At 40.4% G+C, this 17754-nt stretch overlaps 1 protein-coding gene across 1 annotated transcript in view; it reads left to right on the forward strand.

Moving 5' to 3' along the window:
• Positions 1 to 2743: 2743 nt before the first annotated feature.
• Positions 2744 to 17754, forward strand: part of eps15l1a (epidermal growth factor receptor pathway substrate 15-like 1a) — a gene marked incomplete at its 5' end in the record, with an annotated part of 48162 nt that continues 33151 nt past the window's right edge. The window contains 11 exons of the mRNA XM_079266912.1: positions 2744 to 2770; positions 3702 to 3743; positions 3833 to 3922; positions 10363 to 10410; positions 10786 to 10881; positions 11130 to 11198; positions 11763 to 11888; positions 12146 to 12205; positions 13990 to 14232; positions 14933 to 15090; positions 15766 to 15922. Coding sequence (XP_079123038.1) covers positions 2744 to 2770; positions 3702 to 3743; positions 3833 to 3922; positions 10363 to 10410; positions 10786 to 10881; positions 11130 to 11198; positions 11763 to 11888; positions 12146 to 12205; positions 13990 to 14232; positions 14933 to 15090; positions 15766 to 15922 — 1116 coding nt within the window. The remainder of the gene's footprint in view (positions 2771 to 3701; positions 3744 to 3832; positions 3923 to 10362; positions 10411 to 10785; positions 10882 to 11129; positions 11199 to 11762; positions 11889 to 12145; positions 12206 to 13989; positions 14233 to 14932; positions 15091 to 15765; positions 15923 to 17754) is intronic.

A 17754-nucleotide genomic window follows, 5' to 3' on the forward strand; every position in this document is an offset into this window, starting at 1 on the left:
TGAACTAGCAGCAATCTAACAACACAGCTAGCTAAGAGACGAGCAGGTACTTGTGTTTTTAATTAGCTGTTGATGAAAGCACAGACAACACGGATACAGAGCATCTATCCATGTTTATCAGACCTGACTCTTAAAATTTTTTTTTTTTTAAACCTTTATTTAACCAGGTAGTCCCATTGAGATTAAAAATCTCTTTTGCAAGATGTAAGTAACAATACTACATAACATTAAGGAGCAGTTTTTGTTTTTTATGCTTATGTGTTGCTAAGAAGACACCCCAGAAGATGGGTCACTCAGGTATAGTTCCATCATTGTGCAAAGTCAAAGAATAACTTTGTGATGTTAGTTTTAATGAATAAATACATTTTAAAATCAAGTACATTTCTCTGGCATTTATAGTTTTCTACTGTACCGAAACGTACCGAACCGTGGCTCCACTGTATCGTACCGAACCTAACCGTGAATTTTGTGAACCGTTACACCCCTAATATTGGGTATATCTATATTCAAGAAGTCTAGTAGTAGTAAGGTCTCCGTGTAGTAAACAACTGCCAAATCAAATAAAGTACACATCAATTATGTTTAAAAAATATTATTCTCATTTTTCAAATTTAACTGGATGGATTATAAATAATACATAGAAATACATCAATAAATGTTCTTCTCATTTCAAGTAAAATAACAGCTGGATTAAAAAATAAATGATGTCATGAAATTCATTTTAGAAAAGTTATTTTCACTGAATTGCCCTGCAGCTTTAAATTCAGTTCATTCAGGAAGTGAAAAAGCCACAATATTATATTCTTCTCATCTTCTAAAAAGAGAAAGTAGTGTGGGAAGAATTCACCTATATGAGTCTGTCCAGTCAGAGTCTATTTACTCTGGTCTCTCTGGCCATTTCTCTCTTTTGGAAATCGTCCTAGGATTTGACTTTTTCAACTCGCACTACAGTAGTCCTGCTCTGCCTTCGATATCCTCGTCTCTCCCCCGTGTGTCACGGTGTGTGTACATCTCACTCAAGTCAGGAAACTTGTCAGAATACCCATATTTGATTGGCTGAGCTGCATCACGTGATGTGATTCACAACGCATTGGTCAGTGTTTTTCCTGCACCGCTGAACAAGTGCCGTAAATGCTGGAATAATTCCGCTGCATAAAAAATGCCCTTCAAAATAAAATCACAACATTTTTTTTGTCAGGCAAAGGCCCACGACCCATAAGTGGGTCGCGACCCACCAGTTGAGAATCATTGTTGTAGAGGACTCATGTCCTCATGGTCTTTCACTGTGGAGGGCCCGTCTGTTGGGTTATTCTATATGAAAGAATTTGAAGTGCCAATTTGTCAGCAAAATATTTGACTTCAAAAAATCAAAGTTGTGTTCTTTCATAATATTTCATTAGCTTGAATGATGAAACACTATTCAGATGATCCGTTTCTGTTCCATTGGTCTCATGTCACATCTTCTATGCATCTTAAAGTGGTCAGACTTGGAGCCACTGCTCCTTCATGCCTTATGATTGTCAAAGACTTGAACGCTTTTCATTTCACTGATGGAGTTATAGTTTACAATAAAGTGTTTTTGGATATTTCACAGACCAGTGTCAAAGGATCGGTGATGATCACCATTACTGTTTACATTTTTATGATTATTTAAGGTGGTTTAAAGGTAATTTGAATAAGTGCTTGAAGCCAAATCTATATATTTTTTCAGCTTTTAGCATGTACTTTGCTGTCTTCTTCTTTTACTTCTCTTTATTGTGTTTGAACTGGAACTGACTGGAAGTTTTGTATGATAATGTAAATGTGGTATACACACTTCGGGGTGAAAAGGGGCACTTTACTGTGATAAACGCTGTTCTTTAGCTGTGAGGGGTATTTGGTTGCATGCATGTGTTCCGGAGCTATTTATAGCATGGCAGCGGGTTGGAATGATGAAACCACCAGTGTGGTGTTGCTCTGGTATTTTACCCATTTGTTCTTTTGGATTTATAAAAACATATATTACAACTTTAAAAACACTAGTTCAGGTTTTGCGGAATTTAAAAATAAATGGCTTTTAGAAAGTGGGTGATAAATTGTGGTGTTTTATCATGACTGATGTAAATGAATGCAAACCTCACATATTTCACTGTTTGGTGCACATATACGGTTAGTATAAAGAAATAGGGTCTGGTTTACTGCTGTATTAGTTTACATGCAACAGTGTGTATCATAACCATCACACGTCTTCACAGCAGAGGTACAAACGTTTTTTGAAGTTCATTCTAATGATCTTCCTTTTTGACAACTCTTGCAACTTTATAAAAACAATTTTTATTTATTCTATTTGTTGTTATTATATCATATTATTATTATTTAACATAATTTAACTGCACGATTGATGCGGGAGAGTCGGTATACAGCCACCACACATCAGCGCCAGACAGGGATTTGTGACTCTACAGACCCCAATGTGGTTCCAGCACAACATAAATTAAATATAAACCAATTTAAGCTGCGATTGCGTGATTGTTTGTGTCCAACTACATCTGCCGAATTAAAAAGCTTTCCCTTACGATTAAACAAAAGTAACTTTTTTTGGTTGAAGAAATTCATAATTTTGCAGAACAAGTTATTGAGAGCAGTTTCGACTGCATTCTGTTCCAGTATTGTGAGGCATGGGTTTGTCCGCTAAGGGGAGTGTTGCTTTGGCGAGAGAGGGAGGGTGAGAGAGAGAGGGCGCGTTCCCGCAGCAACAGGGAAGATGGCAGCTCTCACATCTCTCACCCAGGTAAAGATGCAGCGATTTACGACTCCACACTTCACCTCAAGGCTCAGCTATTTAATAGTACGGCACAGTGTGCCTTAAACGTGACATTGTGATTTTTATGAGTTTGAACACAGCACGAACTCTCTTTGAAATGCAGCTAGAAATAAGGCAGTCAGCCGGTCGATTAAGGCCTATTTGAAGTACCGTTAGGTAGCGGGCTTGTTAGCCTCAGCTAGAGGAAAGCTAGCTGTGTAGCTATTTACATACGACGTAACATACAATTAACGCATTCATTATACATTTAAACTTAACAAGCACCGTGTACACTGTATGCAACGTTTGGGACAGGCTGGCACGCGCGCGTATATTTAAGAAAGCACTGTAAACTATTATAACGCTCAGTCCTTTCGCTAGCAAACCCTTAGCTAGCCTAGCCTTGATGCCAAGCAGTGTGAGGATGGAGATAAACACGCTCGTGAGCTTCTTATACACAGTCTATGCTCGTGGGGCTAGAAGGAAGGCTATACAGTCGGCTAACCCCAGCTAACCCGGGCTAAGCCTCGATTAATGCCGCTGCAGTGAGTTGGCTTTCTCGTCTCCATGTTCACCGGAGACCCAGGTTTATGTTGAGGCTGAAGAGCAGCCACGGTAGCGATTCTTCTCATCTGTGGTTGCGCAACAGTCACATAACATGGTAATGCAGCTGTGTTGTGATGCCTTCTAATGAACTGTGGGGCTGGGCGCTTTCAGCAGAACCGACATTAGCGTTAAGGAGTATTTTAATAAGAACTATAACGTTAGGCATGGTTAGACGTTTGAGTCAGTGTTTTGGTGAACGAGGCGGGTTATTTTAAGCCAGCATGCTCTCAGTGCTTCTAGAAGGAACCTCACTAGTGGAGAGAAGTGCATGGGGGATGATTTCTAGTGCAATGACATTCTCTCTCTGCCACAGCTGTCGAGTGGGAACCCTGTATATGAGAACTATTACAGACAGGTACGTTCCTTTATTGGTAATTACGAGATGGAAGCATGAATGATGCAAATATTCTAATACATTTTAACTGTGTGTGTGTTTGTTCCAAGGTGGACCCTGGGAATACAGGGAGAGTGGGACCAACGGAAGCTGCCTTGTTCTTAAAGAAGTCTGGACTCCCTGACATCACATTGGGAAAGGTAGGTAGTGGCAAAGGTTATTGGCTGATGATGGTTTGTTATTTCACATAGAGCTGGAGAGGTGCGTTTGTTTCATACAGCAGTTTGTGGATTTTCAGTGGACCAGTCTGCTGCCCAAAAGGGCTGTGTGTTGTTTTTACAGAGCTCATCTCTGATTTATTTTACAGGCTTTAAATTGCATCAGAATAATCATATTTTTGGAACGCTGAGCGATTTGTAATCGTAAGCGATGATTTGAAGCTGCATCAGTATTATTACATGAATAATAGATCAACTTGAGTTTGTGTTTTACAGCTTGTTTTGGTGCCCCAAGTGGCAAAATAGTCAGTTATTGCAGCTTTAAAATGGTAGAAAACTGCAACGTTTGTATAGCAAGTGAAGTTAAAGGTCCAGGATTTTGCTAAGAAAGTACTTTAGCCAACCCGACTCAAATCATCTTGTTATCAATTTATTTTTTAATAGCCACCTTCCTCTGCTTTGTTACCCCCTGCTACCCAGCCAGACTGGCCTAATTCAAATCAATGAGGGGCCCGTGTTTTTTCACACTAAATTCAGTCCGGACCCGGCTAGTGTATCGGCCTATTAATTGGCCTTCTTGTTCTTTTCCTGCTCCAAACTATCGTTATTATATCAGCCTTTAAAATCCACTCTGGTCGACCTTTACTGGTTAGGCTTTTAAATCTAACCAGGGACAGTCAGATACATGAGTAGATAAAACAGAATCGGGACTAAAGCAACTGCACAGATAACACTGACCGTATAGTGTGTACATGTGTGTATGCATTGCACATGACTTTGTTACACAGTGACCTATTGGTGTGTGAGTGTAAAATGACACATGCAGTATGTAAGCATAGATTTGTACAGAAATCCAATCAAAAGTGGTTCAGTTTTCACATCTCTGTTGTTTAAACCAATGCTTCACTTGTGGAGTGAAAACATATTGTGTTTTTAATTCTAAATAGTAGTACGCACGGTCTCTTTTGAAGGTAGTTGTGCGTTCATGCTGGATGTGTGAAACGTAACCGCTCACACCCAGACACACCTGTCAATCACTGTGTATCACCATGATTGTTCAATTAGCATGCTGAGGTCTTCAGGTGCTGAATAGTTATTTTTTTCCTTTTTTGCTTTCTCTACGGAGTCTTTGTGTTGGATGTTATGTGTGTGGGTGGTCGTGGCAAACCTTCCTGGCATGCTGAGAGAGAGAGAGAGGGGACATGCAGCTTTAGGCACTGACATTTTTTTTGTCCTTTAAGTGTGAAAACTGAAACTGTAGTAGACCTTGGATTTAACCTGAGTGGGTGTTGTTGGAATATTAATGTATGTATCATCACTTTTATTCTTTATCTTCAGTCGTGTATGCTTGTAAACTAAGGTTCCAGCTGTGCATTTTCACTGTTTTGCCTGATCATGTTTTTTTTGCTGCTGATACTACTTGCAGATCATTGATGATCCCTTTGTTGTTTGATTATAGCAGGTCTACAAGGCTCCAGGCTTTTTTTGCCACCGTCCCAGACATCATTTCAACCGCTCTGAAGTCTGTAAACCATCAGACATTCTAAACGTTATCCTTTTACTTTGTTAATGTAATTTATCGGGTTTCATTCATAAAGAAACACAATTCCAATGATTATTAAGAAATAAAAGATTGGATTTTCATTCATAAAAAAAAATCTTGTCATTAGTAGTTTTAATGTTGTATTATAATCTGCTTAGAGCTAGTGTAAACAGGTCATAATTCATCTCTAATATATATTTATGTTGTTGTAAAACCATCTCTCAAGTTTCTCACCAACACTACATTTTACGAGATCACATGTGAACACATCATGATAATGTTATAATTTACCTTCGCTCAATACTCATTTTCACTGAACAGAGCCTGAACGCATCATAATTTAAGTGAATGTAACCTTGGTTTGTTCTCCATTGGCTACTCGACCAGCTCTCCTCCGGTCATTTTAAACACAGAGTGGTTGTTTACAATGTAACATGATCAGATCGGTGACTAGAAAGCATCAATGAAGTCCTGATCGCATATTTGACTGAATATTGACGGATAATGATGTCAGTGAACCGTGCACATCAAGATACATATTTTTTTGATATCTGTTGCATCAGTGATATTTTTGCATCACTTTTAGAGACCATGGCGAAGCACAGACAGTTTGTGTTTTGGGTGAAAGCTTCGACTAACCCGTCAACATCACAAATGAATGTCCAAATTGATCGAACTGACAAAGAACCAGATAACTGGTTGTCACTTTTTCAGGAAGTTTTGTCTTATAAACTACTTAAATAGAATGACATTCAGCAGAGAGAACTGATCCGAGACCATCTGTCCCGTTTAGAAATAATGAATGGAACTAGAAAATGCATTTCCTGCTGAAAATGCGTTGGAATGCTGAAAGCTGAAATGAATCTCAAAAACATTGCTGAAAATAGATATCCAGTTTAAAAAAAATTGCAAAAAGCTGAATAATTCAAAAAGTTGAAAGATTACAAATATGAAGTTATGTCACCCCTCTCCTGAAAGAGCTGAACATTTTGATATTCGAACGGTTTCTGTAGCTTAAAAGAATTCCAGCAGTAGTGATATTTGTTGTAGTAGTAGTAGAAGTATTATTCGCAGTATAAGTATGAGTAGCATTTGAATAAGTACTAGTTGTAGCAGTAGTGATATTTGTAGTAGCAGTAGAAGTTATCGTCGAAGTATTTGTAATTAGAAGAAGTAGTAGAAGTAGTAGTATCAGCAGTCGTACTAATAGCTGTAGTAGTATTAGTACTGGTTATTAGTACTGGTAGTAGCAGGAATAGCAGTATTAGCAGTTGTGGTATCAGTAATAATAGTAGTGGTAGTGGTAGTAATAGCAGTAGTGGTAGTAATAATATTCATGGTAGCAGTAATAGCAGTAGCAGTAGTAGTAATAGCAACAGCAAAAGTTGTAGTAGTAGTGGTAATACTAGAAATATTAGCAGTAGTAGTAGTTGTCGCAGTATTAGTAAGAGCATTCATTATTTCAACAAAAAAGCCTAATTTTGAGCAAAACGTTTAAATACAGTTAATCCATGAGGCTTTTATTTTGAAAGGGTGGGACTGGGTGGGGGAGGGAGGGGGAGAGGAAACATAATCACCATGTTTGACACATAAACAGAGGTTATTAAATGACAGGCTTCATCACAAGCAGTTCAGTTAGAATTCACTCTCTGGGGCTTTTATTTTGAAATGGGGTGTGGGGAGAAGGGGAGAGGAGACAGAATCATAATGTTAGATAAACACAAACCGGTTATTAAATGACAGGCTCATCACAAGCATTTCAGTTAGGATTCATTCTGTGGGGCTTTTATTTTAAAATGGCATGTGTGTGTGTGGGGGGGGGGGGGGGTGGAGGAGGGGGGAAAGACCTCTAAAGATCCCTAAGACCTGAATTACTGTATGAGAGACAGAGAGAGAGAGGGAGAGGAGTGTATGTGCGCGTGTGTCTGTGAATCTGTGTGTTTATCAACATCACTAATTGGCTCAATCGCAAACACCTGTGTGCCTGAAGCCATTTCATGGAGATAAAACAGGGAAACACCTCTCAAACAAATCATCAAAACTCCCATAACCGTAGCTCCTATTGCTCCGATATTAATAATTAAGGGGAAGAATGAGTTGAAGAACAGATTCTGTAAAAATTGTGTCTGTAGTGTAAAAAATGTGGCTTAACTGGGGATCTAGAAATGGGGTACCGTGTTCTGTGGAAGATGTTTTTGAAGCAAAATTGGTCAACATTGGTCTCTATGGAGCAGAAAGTTGGTTTTCCTCTCAATTAACGGCTTCCGTGTCAAATGTGGAAATCTGTGGGATTCCACAGTAATTTTTCTACGACAAGGACAATATTAGCTACTTCTACATCCAGAAATTATGCATGAAGAGTGAAGATTGTGGACACAGTGGCAAAATACAAATGTTTTTTTCACAAGAATGTCAAGCTGCTCTTCACTCTAGCGGTGACATCACGCACTCTAAGCTGCGCAATACACACCCATTATAAAGTCAGAAAAGGGCTGAAAAATCATAAAAGTTAAAATGCTGCAGTTCAAAAAGTTAAAAAGATATAAAAAAAGCTGAATCATGTTGGCAATAGTTGAGGGTTTTCTCAACATTTGAAAGTTGAAATGGTGTCTGTAGCTGAAAGTATGAGGAAGTTGAAGGATTTGAAAGTTGAAGAAGTTTAAGAGGATTTGTAAATATTCTCCATAGAGATCCCATTAAAAAAAAAGTTGCTAAAAGCTTAATAATTCAAAAAGTTTAAAGGTTAGAAATAGAAAAAGTCATAGCAGACATGAGCTGAAGGAGCTGAACATTTTGATAGTTGAAAGGTTTCTGTAGCTTAAAAAATGAAGATGAAGAAGCGTTGCGACGAAACGGGGGACGGAAGAAATAGTGGAATAAAGAAACAGGATAACAATAGTTGGAATGCTTAACAGCATTCCAACAATAACATCCACGTATGTGTATGTGGCTCTTATGTTTTGTAGCACTGGGGTTCTCAAACTTCTTTGGGGCCAGGGACCCCTTACAGCAGAGGAAATATGCCAAAGACCGGCTCATAAATCCCAACAGCAGTTACGCCAATGCATGCTACCATTTGTACTCTTAGAAGCCAGGGAGTAATGGACACAATATGCTTGTAATACTGCTCCCTATTTGTAGATATGCACTTTTTGATGATGCAGCACAATTTTATAATTCAAATTATTTAGCCGAGTGCCACAGACCCCACTTTGAGAATCAGTGGTGTAGCAGACTGCAGCCTCTTGTCTACGACAGGACTCTGACTATACTGCTTTATGCAAATACAGTTTGAAGTGAAGCCATTTGATTGGTTGTATGGAAACAACTTTACCATCTATGTAGACGGATACCTGAATAGAATTGTATTCCTCCCTTTTGGTTTCTGATTATTTTTAAGGAGAAGTAATCTACAGATGTTAGCAGACAAAAAGATATTTAATACCAGTTGGACGTAAACATGCGAAATGCATTTCCTACCTCCAGGAAACACTTGCAATGCCTTTCTGTAGTAGTTGAAACATGCATTGTAGGTCTGCAACTAATGATTATTTTCGTTAAAAATTATTTTCAGGCTATTTTCTCGATCCTATAAAACATAAGAAAATAGTGAGAAATGGCCACACATTAATAAAGGGCACAAGGCGATGTCATCACATGTTTTGTCCGACCAACACTCCCAAAACCTACAAATGTTTGACTTGACTAATCATTGCAGTTCTGCCACATAGATTACATTGGATTTCAGTCTTCCTCTCTTTCAATCGCTAATCTATCAGTGAGCATTACGGCCTCCATGGATATCCATTCCTGCCTCTGCAGTCAGGAGACATCTGTACGCCTATGCTCGTGTGGTGCTGTGGTTTAAGAGATACACATATTGCTTTACAGCGCCAGTAGCAGTCAAAAACTCAACAAGATACCACTTACAATGCAATTCAACTTTCTTCCCGTTTCTCTCCTTTTGGATAAATTTGCTTTATTTGAGTAAAGGTAAATGTGCTTGTCAGTTAAAATATTTCAGGGACATTAATCAAAGGGATCAGATGGGTATCTCCGGCAAAAATAATCAGAGCATTTTGCTTAATTATCTGGCCAATTGTCTGATATGTATTCTTTTGTATGACGAGTCCAGTGCCTTTAGATTATCTGCTGTATCTGTGAAAAATTCCACTCAAATTGATAAAACCGTGGGAAGTCAGAGTCCGACATGATTATTTCAGACAATTGTAAAACGCTTCTTATTTAATTTGCTCAAACAGCGTAAAGATGGGTTAAAGAGTGCCTCACCATTGTCGGTCAGTGGGCTTAAAGATAAATGCTCCACAGGAAATGGTTGAAACTAAGTAGCTTCATTAGCCAAGTCAGCATGACATCTTACTATTCCACATGCACACGCACAGCACAAAAACGAGGAAACGATGATGGCATGTGCTTCTGTCCAGTTTACTTTTTGATTGATTAACCCTTTTCCACTGTTAATGTATTTCATGGGGCTGCACACTGCGCCTCACAGCCAGAGGGGTTGGATCCCGGGCTGGACGGCCCTTCTGTATGGAGCTGGCATGTTCTCCCCGTGTCAGCGCGGGTCTCTCCAGCTTCTCCGTTTCCTCCCACAGTCCAAAGATGTGAATGGTTGTCTTTATACATGTCAGCCAGGGCGCTCCTGCCTTTGTAGCCTTTGACATTGTGGATCTCCTGCCATATGTTTTTAGTGTTGTTGGTGTTGAGGTCTCCTCACGCCTCCACTATTCCTCCTTGATGCCAGCTTTCAGGCTGCCCTGACGATGCCGTATTATGCTTCCTTGTCACCTGACTTAAAGGCAGCTATTCTTTGGCTCTGGATAATAATGCTGTGTGTGTGTTTCTTGTGTTTCAGATCTGGGATTTGGCCGATCCCGATGGTAAAGGCTATCTGGACAAACAGGTAGGGATTGGAACAGTTCTCTGTCTTTGATGATGTGCTGGGTGTACTATCAGAGAAAAGGGGAAATTACTGTGGCTGCAATTATGCAAAAGTCCTTAAAGTAACCAAATGTCTACAAGTTGATCTTATGAGCTAACCCCAGTTGAAATAATGCCCCAAAATGTTCAAAGCCTTTTTGAACTGCAAAAGGGTAAACCAGAAAACATGAGCCTCTCCAGGCAAAGATAGATATTTACGTAAACATTGCCCTGTATATTCTTCTTCTAGTTCCTCAGTAATGGTGTTCATGTATGACAGGAGATGCATGCCTTTGTGGTGCTACGTCAGCGTTGCTTATCTCATGTAGAGAATGACACTGAGTGTTTTCTGTCTCAGGGGTTTTACGTAGCTCTGCGGTTGGTAGCCTGTGCCCAGAGCGGTCAGGAAGTTAGTCTTTCCAGCCTCAACCTCACGATCCCGCCCCCCAAGTTTGTGAGTAGGACTTCATCATGAAAGCTCAAATACACAAATTCTTTGTCTAACATTTTTGTTTTTCAAAATATTGACATTTACATGGAATTCATATCAAGCTGGAGATATTTTTTATCATACTTTATATAATTATCCTACATTATGTTACAATGTTATTAAACTTTGTATCAAAAGCTCATTCTGAGAGAAGATGTGTGTACGATCATGTGACAGTTCTGTGGCAGCCATCTTTGTTTGTCTGATTTCAGAAGGACAGCAGCAGTCCGTCTCTAAGCAGCACAGCATCCGCCTCCGGAGAATTACACTGGGCTGTCAGGGTGTGTTTAAGCACACGCACACACAGTAGGATGAAGCAGTCATTAGAGATGTTTCTCACCGACTCAGAAAGACGAAGGAGAAATACATTTAATTTCACAAGCTCTGTTTATTTTTGAGAGTCCAAAAGACCATTTTAACAATTACTGACTTGAGTATTGACTGGATATTTCCAGATGACATGGGCCATTGATATTTTTTATTCATTAAAATACGAATGTATGCTATCCCCATTTTCATAGCGTTTGATGACAGCATATAAACATAGATATTGCATAGATCCGTACTAACACATTATTTAAGTTTTCCACTGATATATTAGTATTATTCCAGCAGAAAGCACTAACAAGTTCATTTCTTTACACTGTAAAATGTCCCGCTCACTACATGAAATGTTTTTATCTCTTAAATATCGGTATTGTTGGGTCTTCCAGATTGCAGTTGAGTCAACCATTTGTGAATAAGCTTGAGCTCTTCCATCAGGTCAAAAGACAGAGTCAGCCTCAGACAGTCTAACATTTTCAAATCAGGCTTTTTACATAACTACTGTGTGTTTGTCTTTGTAGCACGAGGAGAAGAGTAAATTTGATGGGATTTTTGAGAGTTTGGCTCCAGTCAATGGCCTGCTGTCGGGAGAGAAGGTCAAACCAGTCCTCATCAACTCCAAGCTACCTCTGGATGTCCTCGGGAAGGTATTGACTTCAAGTTTGGTCGCTTGTAATAGGTTTATATTGGGCTTGTTGGTTCCATGATTGAAGATTATACTACTCAAGTCAGAAAGAAATGTCTTCTGTTTCACATAAATAAGAAGTGACATGAATGAAATGGTGTCAGGTAAAACTGTTATATTGAGCGATGGATTGTCAAACATGGGTTTGTGGTAATGAAATAAAATCTCTAGTAGTTTAGTCACTTTTCATTTGTCCTCATGTGTATTTCTTGCTGTTAGGTTTGGGACCTGAGTGACATCGATAAAGATGGCCATCTGGACAGAGATGAGTTTGCAGTGGTGAGTGTTCTCTTCTTCTTTGTTACCATATGTGAATAAATAGACACTCTGTTTCCAACTTCTTACTTACAACATCTGAACACTGGGTATGTGGCATCCATTCCTTAGAGATTCTGCTCTATGTTGACATGATAGAGTCACACAGTTGCTGCAGATTCATCGGCTGCACACTCCACGTCCCACAGGTGGTCTAATGGATTGACATCAGGTGACTGTCGAGGCTGGTGGAACCAGCTCGGCATGACTTGGGCTTTGTACAATGGCCTGTTATCCTGCTGGAAGTAGCCATTAGAAGATGAGTGGACTGTGGCCTTAAAGGGATTCATATGGTCAGCATCACAGATAGGCATTTAAATCATGTTCATCAGCAGCACCAGCAGCAGCCTGAACGTTGACACAAGGCAGGCTGGTTCCATGGATTCATGTTGTTGACGTCATACTCTGAAGCTGCAGTCTGCCTGTGTCAGCAGACATTGAGATATGCCAGATGAGGAAATGTTTATGCAAACTGCCCCTTCAGTTTCCTGTCCTTAGTCACCAGGAGTGGCTAACAAGACAGTGTGGTCTGCTGCTGCTGTAGTGTGGAGGCTAAGACTCACACCCCACAGAGAGAAGGCCAGAGCACGCGTGGCCGCTGCTTTGCACAGTCGACACGCTGCAATAAGAAATCTACCAAGACTGGGTTACAATTATAAGGAATTTAATTCCACTGATGCAAGTACGATTACAGTTAAACATTGGAGTACATACTCCTACGAAATATTAAATCAATAAAACCCCGTTTGCAAAAAACTCAACTCAGCTCCTCAGGTATAAAAAACACGTCCGTCGTCTGAGAGCCATCACGCGAGAGAGAAAAAAAGTCTTTAAATTAAACCTCCCACATATTCGTTCGCGACTCCTCCCCTCCCGTCTATCTCAATTTCTATTGGCTAACTACTCTACGCACTTCTGTAAACGCCTATCTCCACATCTCTCTCTCCCTGAGCAGCTAACACATTCAAATCCTCAGTTATGGCTTAATTCCTTCTATGATAATCCTTCAGTATATAAGCTAGACTTCTGCAACTTGGCAGAAGCTTAATGTCTTATTAGCTCCTAATCCTACATCACTTTATGTTTATCTTAATTATGCATTCCCAAAACCCTTATGTTTATGACTAATTACGAATTCTTAATTATGAATTTTTAAACACTTTTATTATATCTACTAACTACAGTTTTTTGCTCAAATTTCTTACAGTAGCTCAGACAAGTCGAGGTTTGACGGGTTGTATGTTGGAGATACGGTCGCCTGCACTATGGCTGAGAAGGTAGAGCGGGTCGGCCTTCAATTTACAAGATCGGTGGTTTGATCCCCGGCTCCTCCAGTCCATGTCGACGTGTCAAGACAAATTGTCCCCCAAATTGCTCCTGAAGGTGTGATTGTGTGTGAGGATTAGTTAGTTCTGATGGGCAGGTGTATTAATGGGTGTGAATGGGTGAATGACATGTAGTGTAAAAGTGCTTTGAGTGGTCGGAAGACTAAAACGCTTTTCAAGTATAAGTCCATTTACCATTTCACAAGGGTGTCCGTTGCAGGACATGAAAAGCCCAATGACTCCAGGAACTCTAAGAAGATGTACTAAAGAAGAGGAAACAATCGGCAAAATACAGATTGATAAAATATTAGATTGGTGTCAGTGCTCAAAATTAGAACTTGTGTCTGAACATGTTCTGTTGTCTAAAGGCTATACAGTATATGCAGCCAGTGAGTGTGCATTAACAGCAGTGTGCTCCCGTAGGCCATGCACCTGGTGTACCGCGCCCTGGAGAAGGAGCCTGTTCCTGCACTCCTCCCCTCTGCCCTCATCCCTCCGTCTAAGAGGAAGAAGAGTCTGGGCTCGGTGGCCGGCTCTATGCCCGGACTCTCCGCAAGCCCCCCCCCACCAAAAGACTCGCTACGCTCCACACCCTCCCACGGCAGCATGAACTCCCTCAACAGCACCGGCAGCCTGTCGCCCAAACACACACTCAAGTCTGGACAGGTAATACACTACACTGGCATGCTACGCCTCAATCAGTAAAAACACTTGTATGTACTTGTGTTTATTGAATGTGTATCTGACACATTGAAATAACTAAATCTGATACACCTTATTTTTTACAAGCTACTAAATCAAATAACGGTTTAACACTTAAATTATGGATATGATATGAACAAAAAATGAACCGGGACAATGCAACTTCTGAATTGACGCAACCTGCTCGAGAAGACGTACCATTCTTTTGGAGTTGTTCGTAGTACAGATGCACTTTGATTGTATGGAGGTTCTTCCCTCTCAAATCGTTGATGAGGTCAGACACCAGCATGCATAGAGCGCACAAACCCGACCACAGCCAGTTACTCACTGAAGGGTTATACACAAAGTAGGTGTGCGACAGTACCCGGAGGTCATGGTTCGGTTCGTACCTCGGCTTAGTTTTACTCATTTTCTATTAAATGAACAGGCCTTTTTGACGTCCACAGTAAAAAACAATGTGTTAACAGTTATTGAAAAAGTCCAGAAAAAATGATTTCTTGAAGAAGGGGAGCTCTCTAGGAGGTTTGTTTCTCTGGGGTGTGATAATAACCTGGGAAATGATCTCCTGAGAAGAACCACATTGACTCGGGACGGAATAGTTTTCTGTAGAAGTAACCTTTTGTAGAACACTAGCACCAAACGCATGCCTCTGCCTATGTCTCAGCATTCGCTGAACTGGGTGGTCCCAGTGTCAGACCGCGGTCGCTATGATGACATCTTCCTGAAGACCGACGCTGATCTGGACGGGTTTGTCAGCGGACATGAAGTGAAGGAGATCTTCATGCACTCTGGACTCTCTCAGAACCTCCTGGCCCACATATGGTAGGCTCCAACTCATGTTCCATGTCCCATGCTCGACAGTTCATGCTGTTTATTTCTCGGCTAAGCTTATTATTGGATTGGTACCACTCTCTAATAAGTCAGTCTTTATTTAGAGCTCATAAGTTGTGACTAATGGCTTTATTAGTGGGTGATAAATCATCAGTTATAAACCAATAATGAGAACAAATTTGCACTATACCGAAAGTAAGTGGCCATTTTGTCGAGTCACTCAAGGGGATTTTCACAACCCAAACGGCTTGATTCACTGCTTCCAGTTCAGTTTCTGCAGACAGCCCATCCGGGCTGCTCAGTAGCTCAGGAGAACTGTCTCTCTTGGGTCTGGTGTTCCGATCATTAAGGAACAATCTGTTTTTAGAGATGTTATGGGGAGTAAATTGAGGAAATATGGCAGGAAATTGGACCAAAAAATGTGTCTACGGTGACTTTGAACAAGCAAGTTAGGATAGAGTGGATTTAGTTTGATTGCTCTCATTCAGGATACTCATTCAAATACAAGTCAGCAACAGTGTTGGTAAGCTTTTGGTGTGCAATATATTTTAGCCACAAAATGTCTGCATGTTTAATTTGATTTCTTGCAAATGATTTCTTGAGGCGAGCGGAGGCTTGATTCATTTCTTCTTCTTTTCTATGCTGAATATCTGCGCCTCCCTGCAGGGCTCTGGCAGACACCAGGCAGATAGGCAAGCTGACCAGGGAGCAGTTCGCCCTTGCCATGTATTTCATCCAGCAGAAAGTCAGCAAGGGCGTGGACCCCCCACAGGCCCTGACCACCGACATGATCCCCCCCTCAGAGAGAAGCACTCCTGTACCTGTAGGTCCCTCACACACACTTCATGGTTACTACAGCTGGGTGGGACGCCTGTATCTATGTATTACATGGGGCTCAGGAGGTAGAGCGGGTTGGACTGTATATATTCTATAGTAACACTATGATAAGCTGTAGTTAAAGGCAGAATCACAGAAAACGTACAATTCTAATCATGTGGAGTGACCTGAACAATAAATGCAGCGATCTGCTCTACTAATGATCCGTTCTGAAAATGTTAAATGGCCAGTAAAAAATACCAATATTCATCGTCAAAATGTTACTATCCCTTTGTGATGATGGTTTGAATGAAGCCACATTCATTAAATATCTGCCCTCTTCTGTATACTATAGCTCCTCTTAGGGATGCCCCCCGGGGACCGGTTCTAAAGGAGTAAAACCCGGAGTATCGATGCGGTCCGGAGTAATCGGTTCTGCTATCGGTACTTTAGAAGGTCTGGAGTGAGATGTCCTCGTCTAAAACCTCCTCTCTCTTCTCTGTGTCTTTGTGCTTTACTCTGACACACACACACACCGACTCAGTACAGCGTGAGACTCTCATCATGACAGAGAGAACAGAAAGATCCAAAGTGTGGCTACATTTTACTTCAGTAGATGCTGAGTACTCTGGTTGTCTCAAACACAGTAAAACCCTCACAAGTAAGAGAGGAAACAGCAGCATTTTATCACAACATGTGACCAACAAGAGAACATCAATCTGCTGAAATGATCACTTTTCTACTGTTTGTAGAGCAGCCGTCGATCCTCGTCCACTCGGGTAACGTTAGCGATGCCATACGGAGTTTAATCAGAAGAACTGGATAATAAATGAAAGCTAATCACTGAGCTAATTGTTTAGCTGTAATCTCTTTTTCGCACAAAATACTCCAAAAGAACCGATAAGAGTACTAGTATCGATAAAATCCTAGCAATACCCATCCCTAGCTCCTCTGCTCTTCTTCACAGTGTGTTCATGTATTATGGTCTTTATTTCAGACAGTGTGATCCACCCTCTGCTATAAATCACAGTTCAAAATCCAGTTTTTTAAATTGTATTTCCCGTGAGGTTTGGAAAAAAAAGCTGCATGAAGACAGCAAGGTGCTTAATTTCTCCAGTTACCCTCTTATCATCCAGAGCTCCTTAGAAGTGTTGATCTACCTTTTTCCCTTGTTGTCAGTATGCTTGTATGACCATTATGTTTGTCTTCACAGCATGCATAATACTAATATTGGATAACACAGAAAAAGAACAAGGAACGTGCTTTGTGCTGGCGGCTGTTTGTGTCTCAAAATGTTCAGTCTCTGTTGGCGTGAGTGGAAACAGTTTATCATCATTGTGATTGACTCAGTGAGTTCTCTCTGGCTGCAGAGCTTGTCAGGATACATGACCCCGGTGGGATCAGAGATGGCGGCTCTGTCTGAGATGAGACGGGTGAGTCAATACTTCTCTCACGTGTCTCCTGCTCTGGGTACATTTGTGCATAAAGCTGTTCAGATGTGTCTGCTAGACATCCTGTTCCTTGAGCTGTACCAATTTCCCAATCTGCAAAAATCTGCATATTTGCTGGAAGACGACTTGAAAATGTGACCCACAAAGATAAATGTAAAGATTGAGGAGAGGTGAATCAATTATACAGTGCTTTGTTAATGTGTTCACCCGCTTGGTGTTTTTACAGTTTTAATCTTAAATTCAAATTGATGGATTTATAATTTAAATGGATTTTTATTTAATGTAATATGTGAAGATAATTTATTTTGTATTGCATGCATATATATTGTATTTTTTAAAGACGTTTTTTCATTTCACTTCTTCACTTTCACCAATTTTGAGCAGGTCC

The sequence above is a fragment of the Melanostigma gelatinosum genome, assembly GCF_949748355.1.
Source record: "Melanostigma gelatinosum genome assembly, chromosome: 4".
In the NCBI taxonomy this organism is placed as follows: Eukaryota; Metazoa; Chordata; class Actinopteri; order Perciformes; family Zoarcidae; genus Melanostigma; species Melanostigma gelatinosum.